The following is a 20,424-nucleotide window of genomic DNA, read 5'->3' as shown; positions in this document are numbered from 1 at the left end:
TAGTTTTTGTTCACTAGAAAAGCAGACTAAGTAGATGTCTTTGGCTACCTCTTCTAAAATTGCTTTAAAAAACCCTCCTTTCATTAATCGAGCTCCTGGTTCACAGTAGGGGGTCCAAGTGAGTGGAATTTTTTGTCGTGTTCATCATCACTGGATAAGGGTGCATGCACCATGTACCAATGACAGAGAAGAAGCCAGGTGTCCTGGTGACCCAGAGACACGGCAGTGTGAGGGTTAGGAAAGCCATGGCGTTTGGGGTATCTCCAGCAGCGGGGCATGCTGGAGCCATGCTGTCCCAGAAGGACTGCCCGGAGTCTGGCCCTCAGCGTAGGGCTGGGCGCTCTCTAGGACCCCAGTCGCTCCTTGGCCGATTTCTTGGTCCGTTTCTGTGCATCTAGCTCTGAGCCCAAGAGAGGGACCAGCTGCCTCCTCGGCGTCAGAGCACTTTCGTGGATCTTCGTGTGACACTTTTTTCTCTTCTCAGGAAGTTTCTAAAAACCTCACCAAGGAAAATGAGCAAATCAAAGAAGACGTGGAAGAAATTCGAATGGAGATGAGCAAGCAAGGGAGAGAGAACTGCTCTGGCAGCGTCCTAGACAGCATGCCCGACGTGCGCTTGGCTCTGCAGAGGGACGCAGCTGCAGCCTACGCCCACCCAGAGGTACGGCCCTGGCCCCGAGGCAGCCGAGGGGTGGGGTGGGGGGTGGGCAAAGTCCCGGGAAGCACCCGGCCATGGTCTCATTTCTTCTAGATGGCCCTTCTGCAGGTGTGTTGGGGCAGGGGACTGAGTCTGTGGTACCTAATGGTGAAGCCCAGAGGGGCTCAGTGAGGAAGTGGTGAGGCCTGGGACTCCGGAGTCCCAGGCCCCACCCTGCCTCTGTGAGCGCCCCTGAGTGATGATTAAGGAGCAGTGTGCATGCTGCCTCGTCTGGGACCCTCGTGGTTCACTCCTGCCGTCCTGGCATCATTATTGACAGAACCATCTTTCAGTCTCATAAGTGCCCCAGTTTAGAAACAGTAAGTTGGGGGACCTTCCTGTTCATACAGGACTTGTGGTGCATTCGGACTTCTGTCGCTATCCCGGGTGGTTTTCCTCATGGCTCCAGCAGGCAGGCAGGGCGGAGATCAGGATCCTCTTTCCAGATGAGGGGACACATCCAGGAACGCTCGTGGGATGCCTTACTCAGCAGGAAGCGGTGGCAGGGGGTCTCAGACCTCTGTTTCCTCCCACCCGGTGGCATCCCGGCACGAGGTCCCCCGTGCGAGAAATGGGATGCTGTCTGACGGTGTCTGGAGCAGTCCCACAGGACCTGCTTCTCAAAAATGCCCCTGCCCGATGCCAGCTTCTTTTGGCCCCAGTTACTAAGTTAGCTGGTATGTATTACCGTGGCTCTGAGTACTGCCATTTAATGTGGTGGTTGTGTCCTAAGCTGATGCCCAAGAAATAGTATCCATTTGGGAGCTAACCCCGAAGAGTGGAAGAGCAAACAGGTAACTTTGGTGGCAGAACTTGAAGAGTGTGAGATATAGTGAGTCTCACTGGATCTGGATCAAGTGTCATAAAAGAGGGCCCTTGGCAACCAGGGGACAACAGCAGTTAAGAGAGGCCTTGCTTGCTTTAACCGGGCCAAGGGTCGGTGGTGGACGGCAGAGCCTGGATTCCAGATGGACCAGCCTGGGGCAGCAGGCAGGGTGTGGGGGAGCAGGGCCTGGGACAGTCAGAGCCGCTGAGCTGTTGCCGTGCACCGGGGCACGGAGAAGGGCTAAGCATTGCTACATAGGACTTTTTTGCCTGGGTCAGTAGGAACTGGGGCAAGAGAGGAAGTCAGCCTGGGCTTGGAACTCATGGAAACTCATCAACGTGGTGCCAAGCAGAGCAGCTGTGGGTTAAGGGGATCCTGGGCACATGTGTTCCCAAAGTAGGAAGGCAGGCAGATTAGGACTTTGGAGGCAAGAAGCCCCAAAGACAGTATGGTGCTTGCACCCTGCCCAATGTGTAACTCAAAATAAAACCACTTCCAAACCAGAAAATAAGGATAAGGAAGGCCAATAATTTTCTGGCTTTGCCCATGATGACTACTTTGATGCTTTTTTGGATGTTATATTTCTTCAACGATTATTTTTATTCTCATTTTTAGTTGTCTCCCAATAGGCTAGCTACTAAGCTTGTGTTTAGTCTGCTTGGTGGGTCATCCTTGAACAGATCCGAGTTTATAAACCAAAAAGCCGAGGACATTCGGGCTGGAAGGGACCTTGGAGGCACCCTCTCCCCCAACCTGGGGCCCAGCGGCTCCTATCTCAGCCCATCTGGTATGTCCTGCTGGCCCGGTGCCCAGTGGAGTCCAGCATTCCCTGTCCTCTCTGGCCTCCAGCTTCCCAGTCGGCTGAGCTGGAGAATTCGGCTGTTGTCTTGATGATACATTATGTGGTATGTTCAGCAACCCAGCTCATATTTCCTGAGGGCAAACAGTAAACCAAATCAAACACACCAAACTCTTTTTCTCTTTGCTCAGCAAAGCCTTTCCCCTCCTGAAATCCCCATTCATCACACTGCTGAAGTTAGCACAATCCACCCAAACCAGGGTGGCGGTAGGTAGAGCCAGGGCCAGGAAGGGGAGGGAAAGGGGAAGCCGGGAAGGAGGCCCAAGGCTAGGATCTTCCTCCCCTCCTTCGTCTTTCTGTGTCTTTGGCAAACCCCATGCTAGAAAGGAGGCAAGTGGGGGCTAGGTTTGGTGGTTATTTTCAGGGTTCTTAGATGATATTGGGGTTTCTCAGAGTGGTGAGTGGCAATTTGTTGGAGGCTGCTCTCCAAGAAGGTCCTTGACTGGAGGGTTGGCAAGGGGCTTGGGGGGCTGGGTTGGGAGTGGAGAGGGCAGGGTGGGAGCGGGGACATAGGGACGCCAGGAGTTGAAGTCATTCAACAGGCTCTTGGATTAGCAGAGAGGGGAAAGCAAAGCGTGGTGGGGGCAGCTGCCGCCCAGCTCAGCCTGTCGCCAGTGAATCCAAGGAAATTATATGTTCTCTGGCAGAGGCTGCCATGGTCTTGCTCCATCTCCTTGGCCGGGAGAAGGAACTGCAGTTCCCGCCTGTCCTGGAGGGCCTGGAATTAAAGACAGTTCCTGGGGTTTACCATGGAGAAATGACAACCTGCTTTTGCAATGCACAGGGAGACCAGGGTCCAGCAATTAGCTGGCCCACAGCGTCTGAGTCAAGCGCAGGGGCCCTCGTCAGCCTCCCAACCTCCTTCCCCAGTGGGAAATGAGGGATCCCCACGTCTGCTGGGTACTGGCCAGACCAGGGCCCTGTGGACCTGGGGATGTAGATGAGTTTTTGGCTGGCAGACAAGTTAGTCCCGTGGTCAGTGCTCTGGGCAGCGTGGCTTCATGGCAGGAAGGGGGCAGGCTCTGAAGACAGTGGCTGGCCCTGGACCTGCTTCGTAGGTGCCCCCCTCCGCCCTTCACCCACTGACCTGCAGCCACCTCGCTAAATGACCCTGAGCCCCTCTTTCCTTGCTTGTAAAGTGTGGATTGTGCTGTCTACCTTGCCCCGTTGTTGTAAGGGCCAAAAATACCAGGAAGGGACGTGTCTGGTCGGAGTGGGTGCTCCCTAAACTCCCAGCTCTGCAGGCCACGTGTCCCTGCATCTCTCGTGGAGATCACCTCCCCAGCAGGAAATGGGAATTGAGGAGGGGCTGGTGGCAGGCGTGGGGGCTCCCAGGGTGCGTGCCTGTGCCTCCTTGGGTGGCTCTCCGGCCCCCCCCAGGGGAGACTGGCAGAAGGGTGCTCCCGGCTTGCAGGAGCCGGTCTCCACAGACGGAGGAACTGCCGCGTCTGCTCTGTCACCTGGGTCGGCTCTTCTGTCACAGGAAGGCTAGTACGGGTGGGGGGGCGTGGTCGGGAATGACTCTGGGTTTTCCCCAGGCCAGATTTGTAAGGTCAAAACAAGAGCCTGATTCGCTTCTTCTGGGGCAGTGAGAAAGTTCGCCGTTACGGCTGGGCTTCGGCCGGCTCGTATTCTGTGACCCTGAAGGTCCGGCTCTGCCTATCAGGACCTGGGGCATCATCTGGGACAGAGGTTTTGTTTCCAAGTGGGCTCTGCTCTCTGGGTGGGTTTCACTGAGAGTCACAGGGTTTAGGGGAGCTTATCCACCTCCTCGTGGTGAGAAGGGGGCTTCTGCGGCTTAGATGGCAATAGGAAGCTGCCTCTTCATTATTAGGCCCCGGGAGTCCTCCTGAGAGCAGGGCTGGGCCTGCTCTTGGGTCCCTTCACACTTCCCTGATGGAGCCACCACCCCGGGAGCTGGACCCTTCTGTGGTGGCCCTGCTTTGAACACAGCTCACGGGACCTGTGCCCAGAGTCTGTTGTTTTCCGTGGTGGTGATTGTGATCCTGGATTGGGGGCAGGTCCATGACCTGATGGACCAGAGACCCTGCCACACTGTGGACACAGGAGGGCCGACCCTGGGCTGGGCAGCAGCTCCAAGAAGGACTGGGTGGCTCTTCTGTTTGACCCGAACACTCCCAGCCGTGTTGGCCTGGTGCCATCAAGATGCTCAGGTCACGGCAGCCTACTATAAAGCATCATTTGACAAAACCCCAGGGCCGGGCAGAAATGTAGCCCATTCCTTGGGATTTGTGGTGATCGACAAACTCATTGTAACAGGGGCGCCTGGCTGGCTCAGTCAGCAGAACATGCGACTCCTGATTTCAGGGTTGTGTTATAGAGCCCCACGTTAGGCATAGAGATTACTTTAAAAAAATTCAATGTAACTAGTGTGAAGGAATCAAAGATGAGCAAGAGGTGGTTGCTATTCTTCCAGTTCCTTAAGAAACTACAGAGACAGAATCCTTAAATAATGCCCATAGAAGGCAGGCCGGGAGAGGTGCCGTGACAGAGGTGTAGACTTATGTCCATTAGAAGTTGTGTTTAGCGTTGAGAAGCCCCAAACAGTAGAGGGGCGCTGTTCTTTCGTGTGGAAGGAGCCCCGAAGGCAGGCCGGCCTCGGCCGCTGTGATTAACTGCATGGAGCCATTAGCGATGTCCATCCTCAGAATCCCCTCATGGTCACAAGATGACTGCTCAGCTGCAGCCACCCAGTCCACATTTCGGGCCAGACAAATTAGGAAGAGTGCGAAAGATGCCTTCCAGCTGACTCAGCCTCCCTCTTAAGGAACTTTTCCAAAAGCTCTTTCCACCAACGTCTACTTATACCCCACTGGCCAGAACTTTGCCCTGCGGCCGCTCCCACAAAGCCGGTTTCCCATTCGAAAGGAACAGGAGCTAGGATTTGCGTCAGTCAGTCAGAAGTCTCTGCCACAACGTGCAAAGTGAGGATTGGGAAAGAAAGATTAATTATGGATGAGAAGGTCTGGGAGTATTTTCTTGAGGACCTGAGATGGTAGCCAGGCCTTGAGAAATGGGTAGATTATGGTAAGCAGCTCTGGGAGCGGGGAGGGAGGGCATGGCCTTCCCGACGGAGAAAACATTCCCAGCAAAGACCCCGCAGCTCAGGAGAGCCAAGAGGGTGAGTAGTCAGCCAAGTGACTGAAATACCAAGGGTTGGGGCTGGGGGCGGAACCAGAGAGAAGAATGCTGAGCTGGGTCAAGGTCCGTTTTTAAGAGGGGTGTAAATGCCAGGCCAGGGACCTTGGACTTTCTTCTGGATGCATCAGGGCGGGTTTGGGGCCGTTCCTTCTGATCGCGGAAGCAAAAGCTTCTTCCTGAGGTACGCATCTTGGGCCTCAGGCCTCATGTCCCAGCCCGGGCACCGTCACCCACGCAGGGACCTCACTGGAAACACCTGGTACCAGGTGGAAATCAGGCAGCAGCCCTCGGCCAGAGCTGAAAGGAGAACCGCACTCTCTGGGAAGAGCAATGTGGAGGTTAGAGACACATGCTGGAGCCAGGCTGCCGGGGTTCACATCCTACCTCTACCACTTACCTGCTGTGGGACCTGGGGCAATGTGCATAACCTCTCTGTGCCTCGGGTTCCTAAGGTGTAAATGGGAATGATAAAGAGCTCCTACCTCGGAGGACTCGTGGGAAGATTCCATTAGTGGGAATAAGTAAAGCACCCAGAACAGTGCCTTGGCTTGCAGCATTGCCTCCTCCTGACCACTGCCTGTCTGACCAGTGACCTGGCCTCCCCTTGTGTCCCCTCTGAGGAGCAGTATGAGGAGCGGTTTCTGCAGGAAGAAACCGTGTCCCAGCAGATCAACGCCATCGAGCTCCTGCAGACGCGGCCCCTGGCTGCGCCCGAGGTGGTGAGGCCCCAGCGACCCCTGCAGAGGCAGGTGCACTTGCGGGGCCGGCCGGCCTCCAAGCCCACCGTCATCCGGGGCATCACCTACTACAAAGCCAAGGACCCCGAGGAGGAGAATGACATCGAAGAGCAGCGTGAGTTGGGGTCAGCAGGCCACTGTGGAGGTAGGGTGGGGAGGGGGTCACCATTTGGACCCCTCTGCAGTCTGAGGACTGCTGTGGCCCCACAGAGCCAGCGGGGTCATGGGGGGACTCGCCCGCAGTGACAAGTGATCCAGAGTTCCTGCTGCATTTCCTTATGATTCGCTGAGCGGCCTTGGGCAGGTCACTTGAGGTCTCTGGGCTTGCGGAAAATCACAGAGCACAGCTGTAAGGGACTTTGGTGCCCTCCAGTCCTGTTTGGGGGACACTGAGGGCTTGCGGAGGGCAGTGATGTGCTCAGAGCCCCACCTGGTGTCCCTGCCTCCAGGGGACCTGGGCTTCCCCCCGTCCCAGTTTGTGCTCTCCTAGCTGTTGGCATAATCAGTTTGTCCACTTTTAACCTTGTTTGTTGTCTTTTTAAATTATTGATTTGTGGGATTTTTTTTTTTAAATTCTGGAACTAGTCCTTTGTCAGTGGTACATACTGCACACGTTTCTGCCCTGCCCGTGGCTTGCAGTTTCAGTTCCTTAATGGTGGTTTTGACAAACAGATGAAACGCAATTTAGTCTATTTCATTTGTGGTTAGACCCTCTTTGTGTCCTAAGAGAGTTTGCTTCCTCATATTCCTTCTCTGCTCAAAACCCTGCCCCCTCCCCCACTTCACTCAGAAGAAGAACTGAAGTCCGAACCCAGCGCCCAAAGCTCACGTGGTCTGGCTCCTGAGCCTTCCCTGCCATCACCGGTTACTCTCCCCGCACACCCCCCGCCTCGTCCACACTGGCTGCGCTGCTGCCCCTCGGCCTCCACAGGCACGTTCTGGCCTCAGGGCCTTTGCACTGCTGCTATTCACCCTGGAATTCTCTTCCGCAGATGGCTGCTTGGCCAGCTCCCTCACCTCCTTCAGGTCTCTCTCATCTCCATCCTGAGCACTTGATCCATTACTGCAAGTCTTCCCCCGCCGCCCACCAGCTCTCCGGACACGCCTCACCTACCCGACTTTTTTCCCCAGTACCATCAAGCATGTTGTCTACTTATCATTTAGTGTCTGCGCCCCTAGACAGAAGCTTCACGAGGGCAAGATGTTTGTTTTGCCCATGGTTGTTGAGCATGCACCATAAATATGCGCTGGATAAACGGACGGGGTGACTGGCTTCCCCCAGGCTCCATGGCCGTGGGTGTGTGTCCTCCTGGTGTCCCCGAGCCTGGGTGGAGCTCAGAGGCAGTCTATTCAGAGACCCTCCAGGAGAGGCAGTGCCCTCCCATCTCTGCGACTTCTCACCCTCCTCTTCTGAAATCCCAGCCAGGCCCCATCTCTGAACCAATGTTGAGGAAAGGAACCCTCTTATTTTTTTTTTTTTCTAAAGATTTTAGGTATTTATTTGAGAGAGAGATAGGGAGAGCACGAGTGGGAAGGAGAGGGAGAAGCAGGCTCCTCCGCAGAGCTGGGAGCCTCACGTGGGGCTGGATCCCAGGACCCTGAGATCATGACCTGAGCCGGAGGCAGACGCTTCACCGCCTGAGCCCCCCAGGTGCCCCAGGAACCCTCTTCTTAATCTGCCAAGGACCACAAGCTCTCCCTGAGTCACAGACAACCTTGTGTTTGTTTCCTAGAAGACGAGTTTTTCAGTGGTGACAATGGAGTGGATTTGCTGGTTGAAGATCAGCTTCTGAGACACAATGACCTGCTGAGCAGTGCCACCCGGAGGCCAGTGGTCACCCATCAGGGCACCACTGGGATGAGTGACACGCAGACCTCAGCCCTGGCCGTACCCTCCGATCCCAGCACGCCGGACCCCACTCTGTCTGCCTCAGTGGAACCGTTCTCAGCACCGCTCCAGACCTCCTCGGTGTTTCCAGGTCCCACAACGGAGGCAAGCCTGGAACCTTCCACTCAGGTACCAGCCACCACCGTGGCCCACACAGCCACCCAGCAGCCTCCTGCCTCGGCTTCCCTGCCAGGTGCCTCTGGGGACGCATTTACGGAGGCTCCGCACACGGGCCTGGTGCCTCCCACCACAGTCCGGACAGACTCGCTGGGGAGAGATGCTACCACAGGGCAGAGCACAGCCCCTGCCAACCCCACCCTGAGCCCAGAAGAGGAGGATGACATCCGGAATGTCATAGGTGAGTTCCTTCTGCCTGGACTCCGTGTCCTGCTCAGCTCTGGTAACAGGCTCAGCCTGGGGTTAGATTGAAAGCAGAGAGAGGAGCCAGACCTTCAGACTTCTCTGGAAGGACAAGTAAGTGGAGTTATGCCTTTGGCCAGTGATCAGTGCTAATAACATCTAGGGGTGTTGTTGTTTTGAGAGAGAGAGGGAGAGAGAGCATGTGCATACACATATGAGCGGGGGGGGGGGGGGGCAGAGGGAGAGAGAATCTCAAGCAGACTCCTTGCTGAGCACGAAGCCTGACAGGATGTTCGATCTCATGACCCTGATCATGACCTGAGCCAAAATCAAGAGTCAGATGCTTGACTGACTGAACCACCCAGGCGCCCCAACATCTAGGGTTTATGTAGTTGAAGCATGCCAGTGACACTAATGGGAAGCTCCTCTCTAAGCATATATAAGTCAGTGGAGACAGGGCCCTTCCTCACTGGTCAGATTTGTAAACATTGGTTGAGTGCTTTCTGTGTCCTAGGCTTTGCGATGGGGATTGGGTATTTGGCAATGATTGAGTTTTCTGCAGTAGGTTTACCAGGCCATGAAATACCAAGGGACCCTTACTCGTGGGGTCAGGGTGAGAGGTGGTCCTAGAATAATAGAGAAGAGGGAGCAGGAGAATTACTGGTACAGTGGGCCCCAGGGCCCGATCCTACGAGTGGCGGCCTTGGAGGGCATGGGAGCCACCGTGGCTTCATGTGATAAACACCAGGGCAGCGGAGGAGTGGAGCGAGAGAGGGAGCGTGGCCTGGATGCTAAGAAGGCTGGGGAGGCCGTTCTAAGGAGGTGTCGTTTGAGCTGGGTTTTGGAGGATGAACAGGACTTTTCTAAACAGAAGGGAAGCTTTCTGACTTAGGTCTAAAGGAGCAAAGCATGTTCCAGAAGCGTGAAGAGTGCAGCCCTGTTCTGTGCCCTGTTCTGGGAGCTCCAGAGCCACACGATGACTCTGGGAACTGTGGATGGAACATGCGTTGGGGAAAGACAGAAGGAAATGGAAGCTGGCTACAGGTGTCTCTCCCAAAGAGAACGCAACCAAACTTCCATTGAGGCACCGCTGAGACCGATTGAAAAATAACACTGTTGAATAATGGTTTCATCAACGTGCTTGTTGAAAAAAGTACGTGCTTTGACAGAGGACATGGTTTGCTCTCTCTTCTTTTCCTTCTTCCCATTTCCCGCTCCCTTGGCCGCCTTGTCCCCATTCCCTCCTCAGAACAAGATGCTGGGTACTGTCAGACAGGTGGTGGGAGGAGCTCCTGCCCTGAGCAGACACCTGAGTTACAGCCTGGTCTCAGCCGCTAACAGCTGTGTGACCTTGGGCGGATTCCTGCCCTTCTGTGGGTCTCCAATGTAATTAGATATTTGCTAAAAGACTGTTTCTTCCACGAAATCCTGTGGTTTCTTGCAGTAGGTTTATCAGGCCAGGAGACAGCAAGGGATTCTTATTGGGGGAAAATCCCAGAATAATGGCAGTGGGAGCAGGGAAATAACCAGTAAAAATAGTCCCCAGGGCAAAATCTCATGAACCTCCAGAAGAAGGCAGTGCGTGGGCCACAGAGGTTGGGTGGGAGCAGGAGAAGATGGTTTTTTTCATTTTCTTTCCCTTCCATGGTGGGAGCAAGCTGACCATGGCATAGAAGACAGTTCCTCTGCATGGACAGTGAATTCCAAAGCTGTAGGTCCTGCTCGATTTTCGCAGAATGCCCTGGGGCCTGAGCCCGGGGTTCCCACTTCCTCACTGGCTCTGGGCAGCCTCGACCGTGCTCCTGGGACCACAGGCCCTGAGCCCCGCACCGTACCCCCCACTCTGCCACCGCTTCATCCGTGAGTGGGACAGTTCCCCCAGAAACGTAGCTGTGCCTCCCACGGGTGGCTCGGACATGGACAGTGAAGACAGGTAGGCCTGCACACCTGTGTGCCCTCAGTGATGGTGTCGATCAGCCTCGGAGCCTCCTCCCCGGGTGACTTCCTCACCAGGAGTGGAGTTCTCGGCTGTGCCTGCCTCCCCTGGGGCCTGCCAGCAGGGTAACTGCCAACAGGCACCTTTCTGGGGCTCTCAGGAGCCCGCCTCCTCCAGGAGCCTGCCTGAGTTGCTGATCCCAGAGGGAGACACCTCACGTCCTGGCGGCCATTCACCTGGTGGGAGCCGGAGGGGGGAAAACGTTTCCTCTTGCTGTTCAATATTCTGCTTAACCAGAACAACAGCAGCGTGTGCAGGGTGTAAGGTTCTGCTTCCAGACTGGCCTGTAGGGTTTTGCCTCTGGGGTCCTCCACTGAGAAAACACAGGGACGTGAATGTGGTTGCGGGGTTTTCTTCAAACACACAGGGGTGAAAAGACAGGGCGGCTCAGAGAGGGGACCAGGCCGCATGGACTCTTGACTGGCTTGTTTTGGGGAATCCTTTTTTTTTTTTTTTAAGATTTATTTATTTTTGAGAGAGAGAGAGAGAGGGCATGCGAGCATGTGAGCACATGAGCAGAGGGGAGGGGCAGAGGGAGAGGCAGACTCCCCACTGAACAGGGACCGCGATGGATGTGGGACTCGATCCCAGGACTCCAGGATCATGACCTAAGCCGAAGGGAGATACTTAACCCAGAGCCACCCAGGCGCTCTGGGAATCTCCCTTTTTTTTTTTTTTTAAGATTTATTTATTTGAGAGAGAGCACACATGAGCATGAACAGGAGGGGCAGAGGGAGAGGGAGATAGGATCTCAAGCAGACGCCCCCCTGCCCTGCTGAGCACAGAGCCCAACTCAGGGCTTAATCTTATGACCCTGAGATCATGACCTGAACTGAAACCGAGTCGAATGCTCTACGGACTGCATCACCCAGGCGCCCTTGGGGAATCATTTTTAATTGCTTATCGCTGTCAGCTGCCTCCCTGGGGCTGCTGTGCGTGTGGGTGGGATTTCCTTTCTGGATCCTTCTCTGTGGACCCCTGATTATCTGTGCCTGGTGAGTAAGACCAGGTTGCGCTTGGTGTCCTAGTTGCAGGTAAATAAAAACCATTTGGCTGAAACCAACCCAGGCCATGCATTTGCTGCCCATGAAGGGTGTTTGCTGTTTAACGAGCCTGGCTATTTGAGATGTGGTCTTAAATGGGGCTGTTTTTAAGAGGAACATCCTGTCCCACACTTTGCAAGTCTGATTTTGTGATGTCCTGAAATGCCTAACCATGATCCTCAGGAGAACTGTAAACCTTTCAGAAAAACTCCAAAAACAAGTAAATTAGAATTAAGTTTTGGTTATGGAAACAAGCATTTGGCTGAAGGGTAGTCACTGTAGGACCGGGAAAGGAAAAATGCCGTCAGTGATGGCAGCTGGCTCTCCCAAGTAAGGGGTCAGCCACCATCCCAGGGCCTGGGGAGGGCTGCTCAGTTCCTGCAGAGGAAGGAAAGGCTGTGTGTTACATGGGCCAGGCTCCGCAGAGCCCCAGACTTTAAGGGCTGCGGCTCCTGATGCGAGTTTTTCCATGGGGCTGGTTTGGGGTGCGGAGGGAGAGGGGAGGGGTGGGCAAGAGGACTGTGAGGATGATGACGGTACCAGCGAGAGCCTGTCTCCTGTTGAATCCGATATAGGAAACCTGATCTGGGAAGACCAGGCTCCCGGATTAGCCTGAGACCTTAACAGTCCCTGAGGTTCGCTGGCCCTCCAGCTGTGGTCGGGGGAGGGGAGGGGAGGGGAGGTGGCCAGGCCTGCCTGCCACGAGTCAGGGGTGCCTGAGAAAGGTGGTGCTGGCGGGGCAGGAGGGCAGGAGCCGTGGGGGCCAGGCCTCAGCCAGACCAGACACCAGACGCAGACAAGACGGGTCCCCGTGCCCGACTCCACGGGCGCTCTGCTCCAGCTGCTCAGTCCCCAGCCCCCTAACCAGCCCCCTGCAGCCACAGGGAACTTCAGTCCTAACCAGGGGCTCTGGCCCTGGAAACAAGAACGGGAAGTGGAGACCCTGCTTGTAGGCGGGTGAGGAATGAAGTCTTCCCCTGTGCCAGGAAGAGGTTTCTTGAGCACCACTGTGCCGCCTTGAAAGGGAGTGAGAGGGGCTCCCTTCCCAAGGGGACTACTTGTGGAGGGCGGCGAGTGACTGGCGTGGCGCGAGAATGAGCCTGGCAGACAGAACGTTCTTGGTCCAGCTGGGGCCGATGTGGGTCCTGACAGTGGGCCCCCATCTCCTGGCATGGTCGCCAGCATGCGCCCCCCCCAGGGGAGAGGGCTGAGCTCGGGGTGGAGGGGCGGGGAGTGAAGGGAGCCCCGCGCGGGGGCACAGGCTGGGGGACAGGGTTCTGGGCTAGGGAGCCAGGGGCCCGATGATGAAGGGGAGCACGGCCTTAACTCTGAACGCGGTGGAGAGGGTCGGAGGCAGCGGCTGTCCTCAGTCAGGGCTGCCGGCGGGTCTCAGGCAGGTCAATGTCGTGCAGCTGTTGGAGCCTCGAAGGCAGGCGGGGCAGCGACCTCGCTCGTGTCTCAGGCAGGAGAACATCCTTCCAGCTGTGGGGACGGGATGCATCGGGCGCTTGGGGTCTGAGGGACTCTGTTCTGGAAGGAGATGCGGACCTGGCTGTCTTGAAGGACGAGGAAGAACTAGCCAGGCCGAGAACGGAGGTGGGCCCCTAGTGAGGAGGAGCAGGGCTGGGGGAGCAGCGAGCTCGGGGCGGCTGCGGGCCTGTGGGCCCCGGCCCCAGTGAGCACCTGGGCCCGTGCCGTTAAAGGTCGTGAATAGAAAGCTTTTCCCTTTCGTCTGTGCTCTCTCTCTCTCTCTCTCTCTCGTCCATTTTTTTCTTTGCTAGTGAAGAAATTAAAAATCCATAGTATTAGCGTGAGTTTTACCATTCATCTTTGTATGGTGAATGTCAGTTTTAAATGCAAATATAAGGTCACTTGATTCCGATGTGGAAGTCACCAAAACGACACAATGCCCGTGGTCACAGCTCCTTCATACGTAAGTGTTTTGTTAGCGGAACAGAGGAAATGCTGCACAAAGCCAACTCAGCCGTTTTGTTTTACTTCTTGATATGTGCACATGTTAGCAACACTCCCTCCTCCAGCCCACTGAGTAAGGAAAGACTGAAAAGAAAAAGACTGAGTCACCCAATCTTCCCGTCTTCTGTGTCATTTTTAGCCTAAGTTGTTGGCTCATACAAGCAAGTAACACAAGTAAGAAATGATACAGGGATATTTACTTGGTTTTTCGTGTTTCTTAAAGCACCACCGTCTTCTACACTCAGAGCCGGCTCTGGCCCGATGGCAGGTGTGGCACTGGGGCTGCTGGGCCCCCCTTACTCAGTTGTGGGGGCAACGCGCTCCCCCCGAGTCTGGCTGAACTCCCACGTGCAGTGGGTCTGCCCGGAGCTCTGTTCATCAGGCGTAGCAAATGCTGCGTGCAAATGGGTGACAGGAGGGCAGACACACACGGGGTGCACACTCCCGTGCACACGCGCACACACGCTCCACTGTCCCGTTAGACTTCGCTTCTAGAACACAAGGTCACAGGTAGAATGATGAAGAATGTCAGGATGGGGACAGCGGGGCGTCACACCCAGGGCTCCCCCTTCCGAGAGAGGCACAGACGACATGGCAGGAGGGCACCCCGGGAAGACCAGCAGTGAGGGGCTGGCCAGGGAGGTCAGGCTGGCAGCCCCAGGGCTGCATTCATCCCGGGCTGGTCTGAGTCTGGAGTTCGCCCTCAGGGCAGCCGCTCTCCGGACCCTCCGCAGCCTCTGTGGCTGCCTGTTGTCCCGCGCTCCCCGTTCTGCCCGGTTCAGTCCCTGCCTGGCCCCGGGCTCCTGGGTGGTTCGTGGCTGGTGCGCTGGGCCTGTCTCGAGGACACCAGCAGGCTGTCCGGTGAAGCGCACCGATTCCGGTTCTCATCCAGTAAGTTTGAGGAACCAGAAGGACCCACGGGAGAAACCTGTCTAGATGGCAGTTGGAGGCGCTTGGGAAGGGCGGAGTCGGCCCAGGGGAAGCCGGAGGAGCGAGAAGAGTCTCCAAGGGCAGCTCTGAGGGTGAAGGGGAAAGGCGGGCAGAGGGAAGGCAGCCCAGGAGCTGGGGAAGCAGGACCAGGGCAGTAAGGTCAGGAGAGAGCAGAGTGAATGCCGGCAGGGAGGGGACTGGCCCCTGGGTGGGCGGATGGGCATCGGGGTGCTGGGGGTGACGGGATGATGCCCTGTGTCCCTGTGTCAAGGCCCGCCCCGCGAGCACCACAGCTGTGGGCCCGGGATGGCAGGGGAGCCTCTCGAGCAGATTTCCTTTTTAGGATGGCGAGGTGTGGGCAGGTTTATGTGCTGACGGGAAGAGCACCTTCTTTTCAGACCCGGGGACCCTGTGCAGAGAGCCCCTGGCTCCCAGGAATACCAGTGATGAAAGGGGCCGATGCCTAGAAAGTGCTTCATACTCAGTCACTGTCACTGAGTGTGGGGACATTTCTAGGGTGAGTCACAGGTAGCGCTGTCTTCTCTGTGGCTTCTGTGAACTGCCCCCTGCCTTCTCCCCCTTGAAGAGCCTTACCACGCGGTGTCTTCTCTCCAAGGCTGACGATTGCTGCCAAGGGCAGGCGCGTCATCATCAGATGACCCCGATCATCAGACCGTGGTGATGGGTCCGGGCCTCATGGTTTACTGACCTTGAACGTGTCTTCGAGGGCTGTGAAACCACACGTGTCTGCCCACCTTCCTGCCCGCGTGCGGGCCAGCGTCCCACTGAGGGCCTGTAGAGACGTGCCCCGAGGTCTTGGACTTCCCCCCCGCCCCCCAACCCGAGAAATAAGGACGCCTGACTCCAGAGCTGACTCCATCTGTCCCAGTGTCCTAGGCCTCCTGTAACAAATTACCACAAACTTTGTGGCTTAAATAACAGAAATGGATTCTCTGACGGGTCTAGAGGTGAGAAGTCTGAAATGAGTCTTAGAGGGGCTAAAATCAAGGTGTCAGAGGGCCGATTCCTCCCGAGGCTCCAAGGCAGCATCCTTATCTTGCCTTTCCTGGCTTTGGGCGGCTGCTGGTATTCCTTGGCTCGCGGCCACATCCCTCTTGCTTCCTCTTGTCACGTCTCCCTCTGCCTCCCTGGTAGAAGGATAGTTGCTAGTGCATTGAGGACTCACTGGATAATCCAGGATATCCCCCCATTTCCAGGTCTCGGACTTAAATCACATCAGCACCGTCCCTTTTGCCATATTAGGTCACACTTACAGGTTCCAAGGGTTAGGACATGGATATCTTTGGGCCACGATTCGGCCTGCCGTGCCATCCTCAGGGTGGATTCTCCAAGCCTTTTGTGAAGTAGGTGGGGCATATGATGTGCTCGTTTTCCCACAGAAGAAACCAAAGGTCTGACATTTTGGAAGCAATGCAGACTTCGGAGTTGGCAGCAGGGCTAAGACCAAGGCCAGGCCTCGACTCCAAACCTGGGACAGATTCTGTAGCCCCCCAACCAGGACCCTGCTGCTGCAGAGCCCCAGGGCTGAGACAGAACCGTGTAGGGATTTAGGGGCTGCCCAGGGCATCCCAGTACTTCAAAACTCAGATGAGTCCTGGCTTCTGGGAGCTCATCTGCAGTTTCTGAGTCTGGTCCGGGAGGTGGTGTAGCCAGGACAGCCCCCTGACGGAAACCCCTCGCCCCCCATCTGTGGGGCTCTGGGGCGTGGGTGAGGGGCCGCCCTGTCTCTGAGACAGGGAGTCCGTGTCCTCTCTGGGCCTTGCCGGGGAAGGCAGCACAGAGAAATGCTCCTCCCTGGGGACGGCCCACTAGGGCTTACCTCAGTGCAGAGGAAGCACGAAGCCCCGCTCAGCGCCAGGGAATGAGCGATTTTCCACCAGACCACTGCTGCCTGGGCTCAGCTAGAGCCTTCTCTTTTATTGTCTTGAACAGATGAGCTCAGTTGTGGGGGAATGAGGCTTTGGCGGCTCGGTTCTGTTGTTTGTTTTGCGGAGACTGAATCCCTCCCTCCCCACTCCGTCAGATCAGGACCTAATGAACCCCACACAGAGCTGCCTGGACCCTGCCAATTGCATCCCGCTGTGGGGCCTGCCTGGGAAACAGTGTGCACCCCACCTCCAGCCGCCTGCTGCCCCAGGCACGAAGCCAAGGGCACGGTGCCTGCCCTGTCCTGCCAGCTTGAGCTTCTTCCTCAGACCGCGAATGGGGGAGCAGGGTGGAGGGAACGGACTGAAACAGTTCAGAAATGAAGGTGGCCTGGAATTGAGAGAGCCCTCAATCCAAACTGGAGGCCTGTGTGTTTTTGTTCAGGTGAACACTTGTCACTGTTACCCATCTGTCTGCCAGTTTGATGGCAGATGGAGGGGTGATCTGCTGGTGAGAGCACATTGCTGGGGGCAGGGTGAGGGCGGGGGCACCTTCCCACCTCCTCTGTAACCCACCAGCACGGGGATAGAAAGAGCGCGTGTCCTCAGTGGTCACACACAATTTTAGTATCTCTGAGGGCCGTGCTCAATAAAAACACTACATATTAAGCATTCTAGGCTTTCTACTTGGTCTAGAACTCAGCAGAGTGCTGGTGGCCTTTGAGGGCCCCTCCTGGACACTAGGTCACCCCAAAGAGCCCCTGAGAAGTATAGCTCCTGGGCACTCGGTCCCCCCCTGCTCCTGAGGCAGACTTGACTTAGAAGGGGCTCCTGCAAGCCAGAGCAAGCTGCTTACGTGGAGCTTGGTCCCCTTTCCTCCAGGTCCCCAGAAGGGGACTCTGGCATCTTGCCTACGGTAGCATCGGGGCAGAGGCTGAGGACAGCTCTCTAGGACCCAGCAGGTGGGCCTCAGGGGCACGAACATCCAGTGTTCAGTCTAGACTAGCGTGGCCCCAGATACCCTGGGCCACACCCTCGGGGCAGCTCAGCCGCTGGTGGAGCTCCATGTCCCTGGCTCACGTGTGGCAGAGTCCTCAGCTCTGCTCACGCATCCCCTGCTGCCGTGTATTTGTCCAGACGCTGTATCTTGAGGACTGAGAACGAGAAGGAAAGCCCCAAACCCGCTCCCTCCGTGCTTGGGTAGGGGCGGTCAGGGAGTGCAGAGGGGGAGGCACGGGCATCCTGGAGAGGAAAGGGGACATCCTGTGAGAGGCTCATTCACAGCACTGTGGGGACAGATGGAATCCAGTCGAAGCAGGATGGTTTTTCAGAGGAGGATGTGGTGTCAGAAAAGAACACTGGAGATTAGATCCTTGAGGGGGATGAGTTTGTAGGATTGAGAAGTCAGAGGACGGTGGCAGCAGGTGGCTTTGTAGGAGTGGAGTGTAGGACTGACGGGGGGCGGGGGGTGGTGGTGGCGAGCGGATGGTGCTAAGGTGTCCAGGCTCGGGTCAGAAGCCCCCCAGAGGCCATAGACCGGAGTGGGGGGGGGGGCACAGGTTTCAGGAGCTTCAGGTCTTCCTTCATCCCAACCCCGCCAACCCCTCTCCTCCACCAGGAAGGTGCAAAGACACCCTGTCCACGATCACGGGGCCGACCACCCAGAACACCTATGGGCGGAACGAGGGGGCCTGGATGAAGGACCCCCTGGCCAAGGATGAGCGGATCTACGTCACCAACTATTACTACGGCAACACCCTGGTAGAGTTCCGGAACCTGGAGAACTTCAAACAAGGTACGCGCCGTGGGCCCGCTAGGGGCTTGCAGGGGGGTGTTCCTGCCGTCCCCGCGCCCCCTGTTCCCATCAAGGCCAGATCGCTCTGGGAGGTGCCCGCGAACCAGAAAGGGGTCTTCCGATGGTGAAAGGACCTTCCTGGTCGCGGAGGTTCCCCTTCCGCATGCCCCACGTTCTCTGTGCTCCGCTCCTGGGGTTCCGGGGGTGGGGGCGGGGAGGGGTAGCAGTGAGCTCGCCCCCTTCCTAGAGCGGGGCCCCTGGGGGGAGCAGCGCCTGGGAATGGGAACTGTTCCTCGGGGTGAGGGATGGGCGTGCGGAGGCTCCCCAGCGTGAAGCCGTTTGCTGCACAAAACTAGAAAGTGGCGGAGCTGAGACACCGCCCCAGGGCTGCGGACCCGGGCCGCCGGCTGCCCCCCCCGCCCCCCGCCCTGAAGCCCCGCCCTCGCGCGCAGGTCGCTGGAGCAACTCCTACAAGCTCCCCTACAGCTGGATCGGCACGGGCCACGTGGTCTACAACGGCGCCTTCTACTACAACCGCGCCTTCACCCGCAACATCATCAAGTACGACCTGAAGCAGCGCTTCGTGGCCGCCTGGGCCATGCTCCACGACGTGGCCTACGAGGAGGCCACGCCCTGGCGGTGGCAGGGCCACTCGGACGTGGACTTCGCCGTGGACGAGAACGGCCTGTGGCTCATCTACCCGGCCCTGGACGACGAGGGCTTCAGCCAGGAGGTGATCGTGCTGAGCAAGCTCAACGCCGTGGACCTGAGCACGCAGAAGGAGACCACGTGGCGCACGGGGCTGCGGCGCAACCTCTACGGCAACTGCTTCGTCATCTGCGGGGTGCTGTACGCCGTGGACAGCTACAACCAGCGCAACGCCAACATCTCCTACGCCTTCGACACGCACACCAACACGCAGATCGTCCCCCGGCTGCTGTTCGAGAACGAGTACTCCTACACCACCCAGATAGACTACAACCCCAAGGACCGCCTGCTCTACGCCTGGGACAACGGTCACCAGGTCACCTACCACGTCATCTTCGCCTACTGACACCCTGGCCCCACGTGTGGAAGTGCGGAGGGGCTCCCGGCACCTTGTGTGCGTGCGTGCGTGTGTGGATGCGTATGTGTTGTTTAAAAAATATATATTTTGTATAATATTGCAACTGTAAAATGACAGTTTGGGTCTATTTTTTTTAAGTGGATTGTAGATCAATCCATACACGTATGTGCTGGTCTCATCCTCCACGGTTTATATTTTTGTGCAAATGGACTTCTCCTTTTGACCAGGAACCACCTTCCTTCGAACCCTCAACCCCTCCAGCTCCCAGATCTTAGACGTCGAAAAGGGTTCTCCATCGGGGTCTTGTAGGCACCAGGAGCAGGAGTGAAGGAGGCAAGAAAGAAGTGTTAAGGGGCAGGAAAATTTTTATGTATTGGAGGAGTTTTAAAAACCCAGAAAAATGCTTTTTTTTTTTAATAAAGAAAAAATGTAAAACCAGCCCAGCCCCGAATGTGTTTTTGTTCAGCACGGTTTTGCCGGGCACGGTCGATCCTGCTCCCCCGGAGGAGCCTCAGTTGGCGCGGAGCCTCCTCCCCTGCTGAGGGGGCTGCCTGGGGGGCCCTGCACCCCCCCCCCCCCCCCGACTCTGGGTGTGCTTCCATATCCAGGCACGGAGCACTCCTCTTCCACCCGCACACCAGCTTCCTTGCTCTGTTCTGCTTTTTTCTGGTCATTTTGCGTAAGAGGTGGGGAGCTGTTCATTCCTTAGTCCTTACATGGGGGGTGGTAGACACTGTTGAAAGCAGGAGGCTTGGGGCACCGGGGTGGCTCAGTCGGTTAGGCATCTGCCTTTGGCTCACTCAGGTCATGATTCCCGGGTCCTTGGAGGCTCCGTGCTCAGCGGGGAGTCTGCTTCTCCCTCTGCCCCTGCCCCTCTTCCCTACTCCTGGTCTCATTCTCTGGTGCTCTCTCTCTCAAATAAACAAAATCTTAAACAACAAAACAGAATGGGAGGCTGAGTGAGGGTGACCCAGTCTCTGCATTGCTGAAGAAACTGTCAGTCCGTCTTTCCCTCCTCATCCTTGTCATGAACGTTCACCAGGCTTCCCTGCCCACCTTCCCTTCCAGGAAAGGGGCCAGGGAGGTGTGTGCAGGGGCGGCGGGGGTGGGGGGGGTGGGGGGGAGGCCTGTGCCCCTCCCCAAGCCTGGCTGAGCCCACAGGCCTGCCCTTCCCTCCACAGGACACAGAACAGGAGACAGAAAAT

The 20,424-nt window shown here is 56.8% G+C and overlaps 1 protein-coding gene across 4 annotated transcripts in view; it reads left to right on the top strand.

Annotated features, from left to right (window-relative positions):
• OLFML2B (olfactomedin like 2B) overlaps positions 1-19,657 on the top strand; it is a 36,313-nt gene extending 16,656 nt beyond the window's left edge. Inside the window, exons 4-8 of one of the 4 annotated variants that reach the window (XM_045876788.3) lie at positions 485-661; positions 6,165-6,396; positions 8,018-8,527; positions 17,977-18,153; positions 18,606-19,657. In XM_045876788.3, the coding sequence (XP_045732744.1) occupies positions 485-661; positions 6,165-6,396; positions 8,018-8,527; positions 17,977-18,153; positions 18,606-19,207 (1,698 nt within the window). In that variant the 3' untranslated portion in view covers positions 19,208-19,657. Of the gene's footprint in view, positions 1-484; positions 662-6,164; positions 6,397-8,014; positions 8,528-17,976; positions 18,154-18,605 lie in introns of all 4 variants that reach the window. The other 3 variants (XM_045876787.3, XM_045876786.3, XM_045876789.3) reach the window with 3 other exon arrangements.
• Positions 19,658-20,424: the final 767 nt, after the last annotated feature.

Source organism: Mirounga angustirostris, unplaced genomic scaffold (assembly GCF_029215605.1).
Source record: "Mirounga angustirostris isolate CCGP_5_RB_7025 unplaced genomic scaffold, mMirAng1.0.hap1 SCAF_6, whole genome shotgun sequence".
Taxonomy (NCBI): Eukaryota; Metazoa; Chordata; class Mammalia; order Carnivora; family Phocidae; genus Mirounga; species Mirounga angustirostris.
Note: the sequence above shows the minus strand (reverse complement) of the source record. Positions and strands in the feature narration are given on the sequence as shown.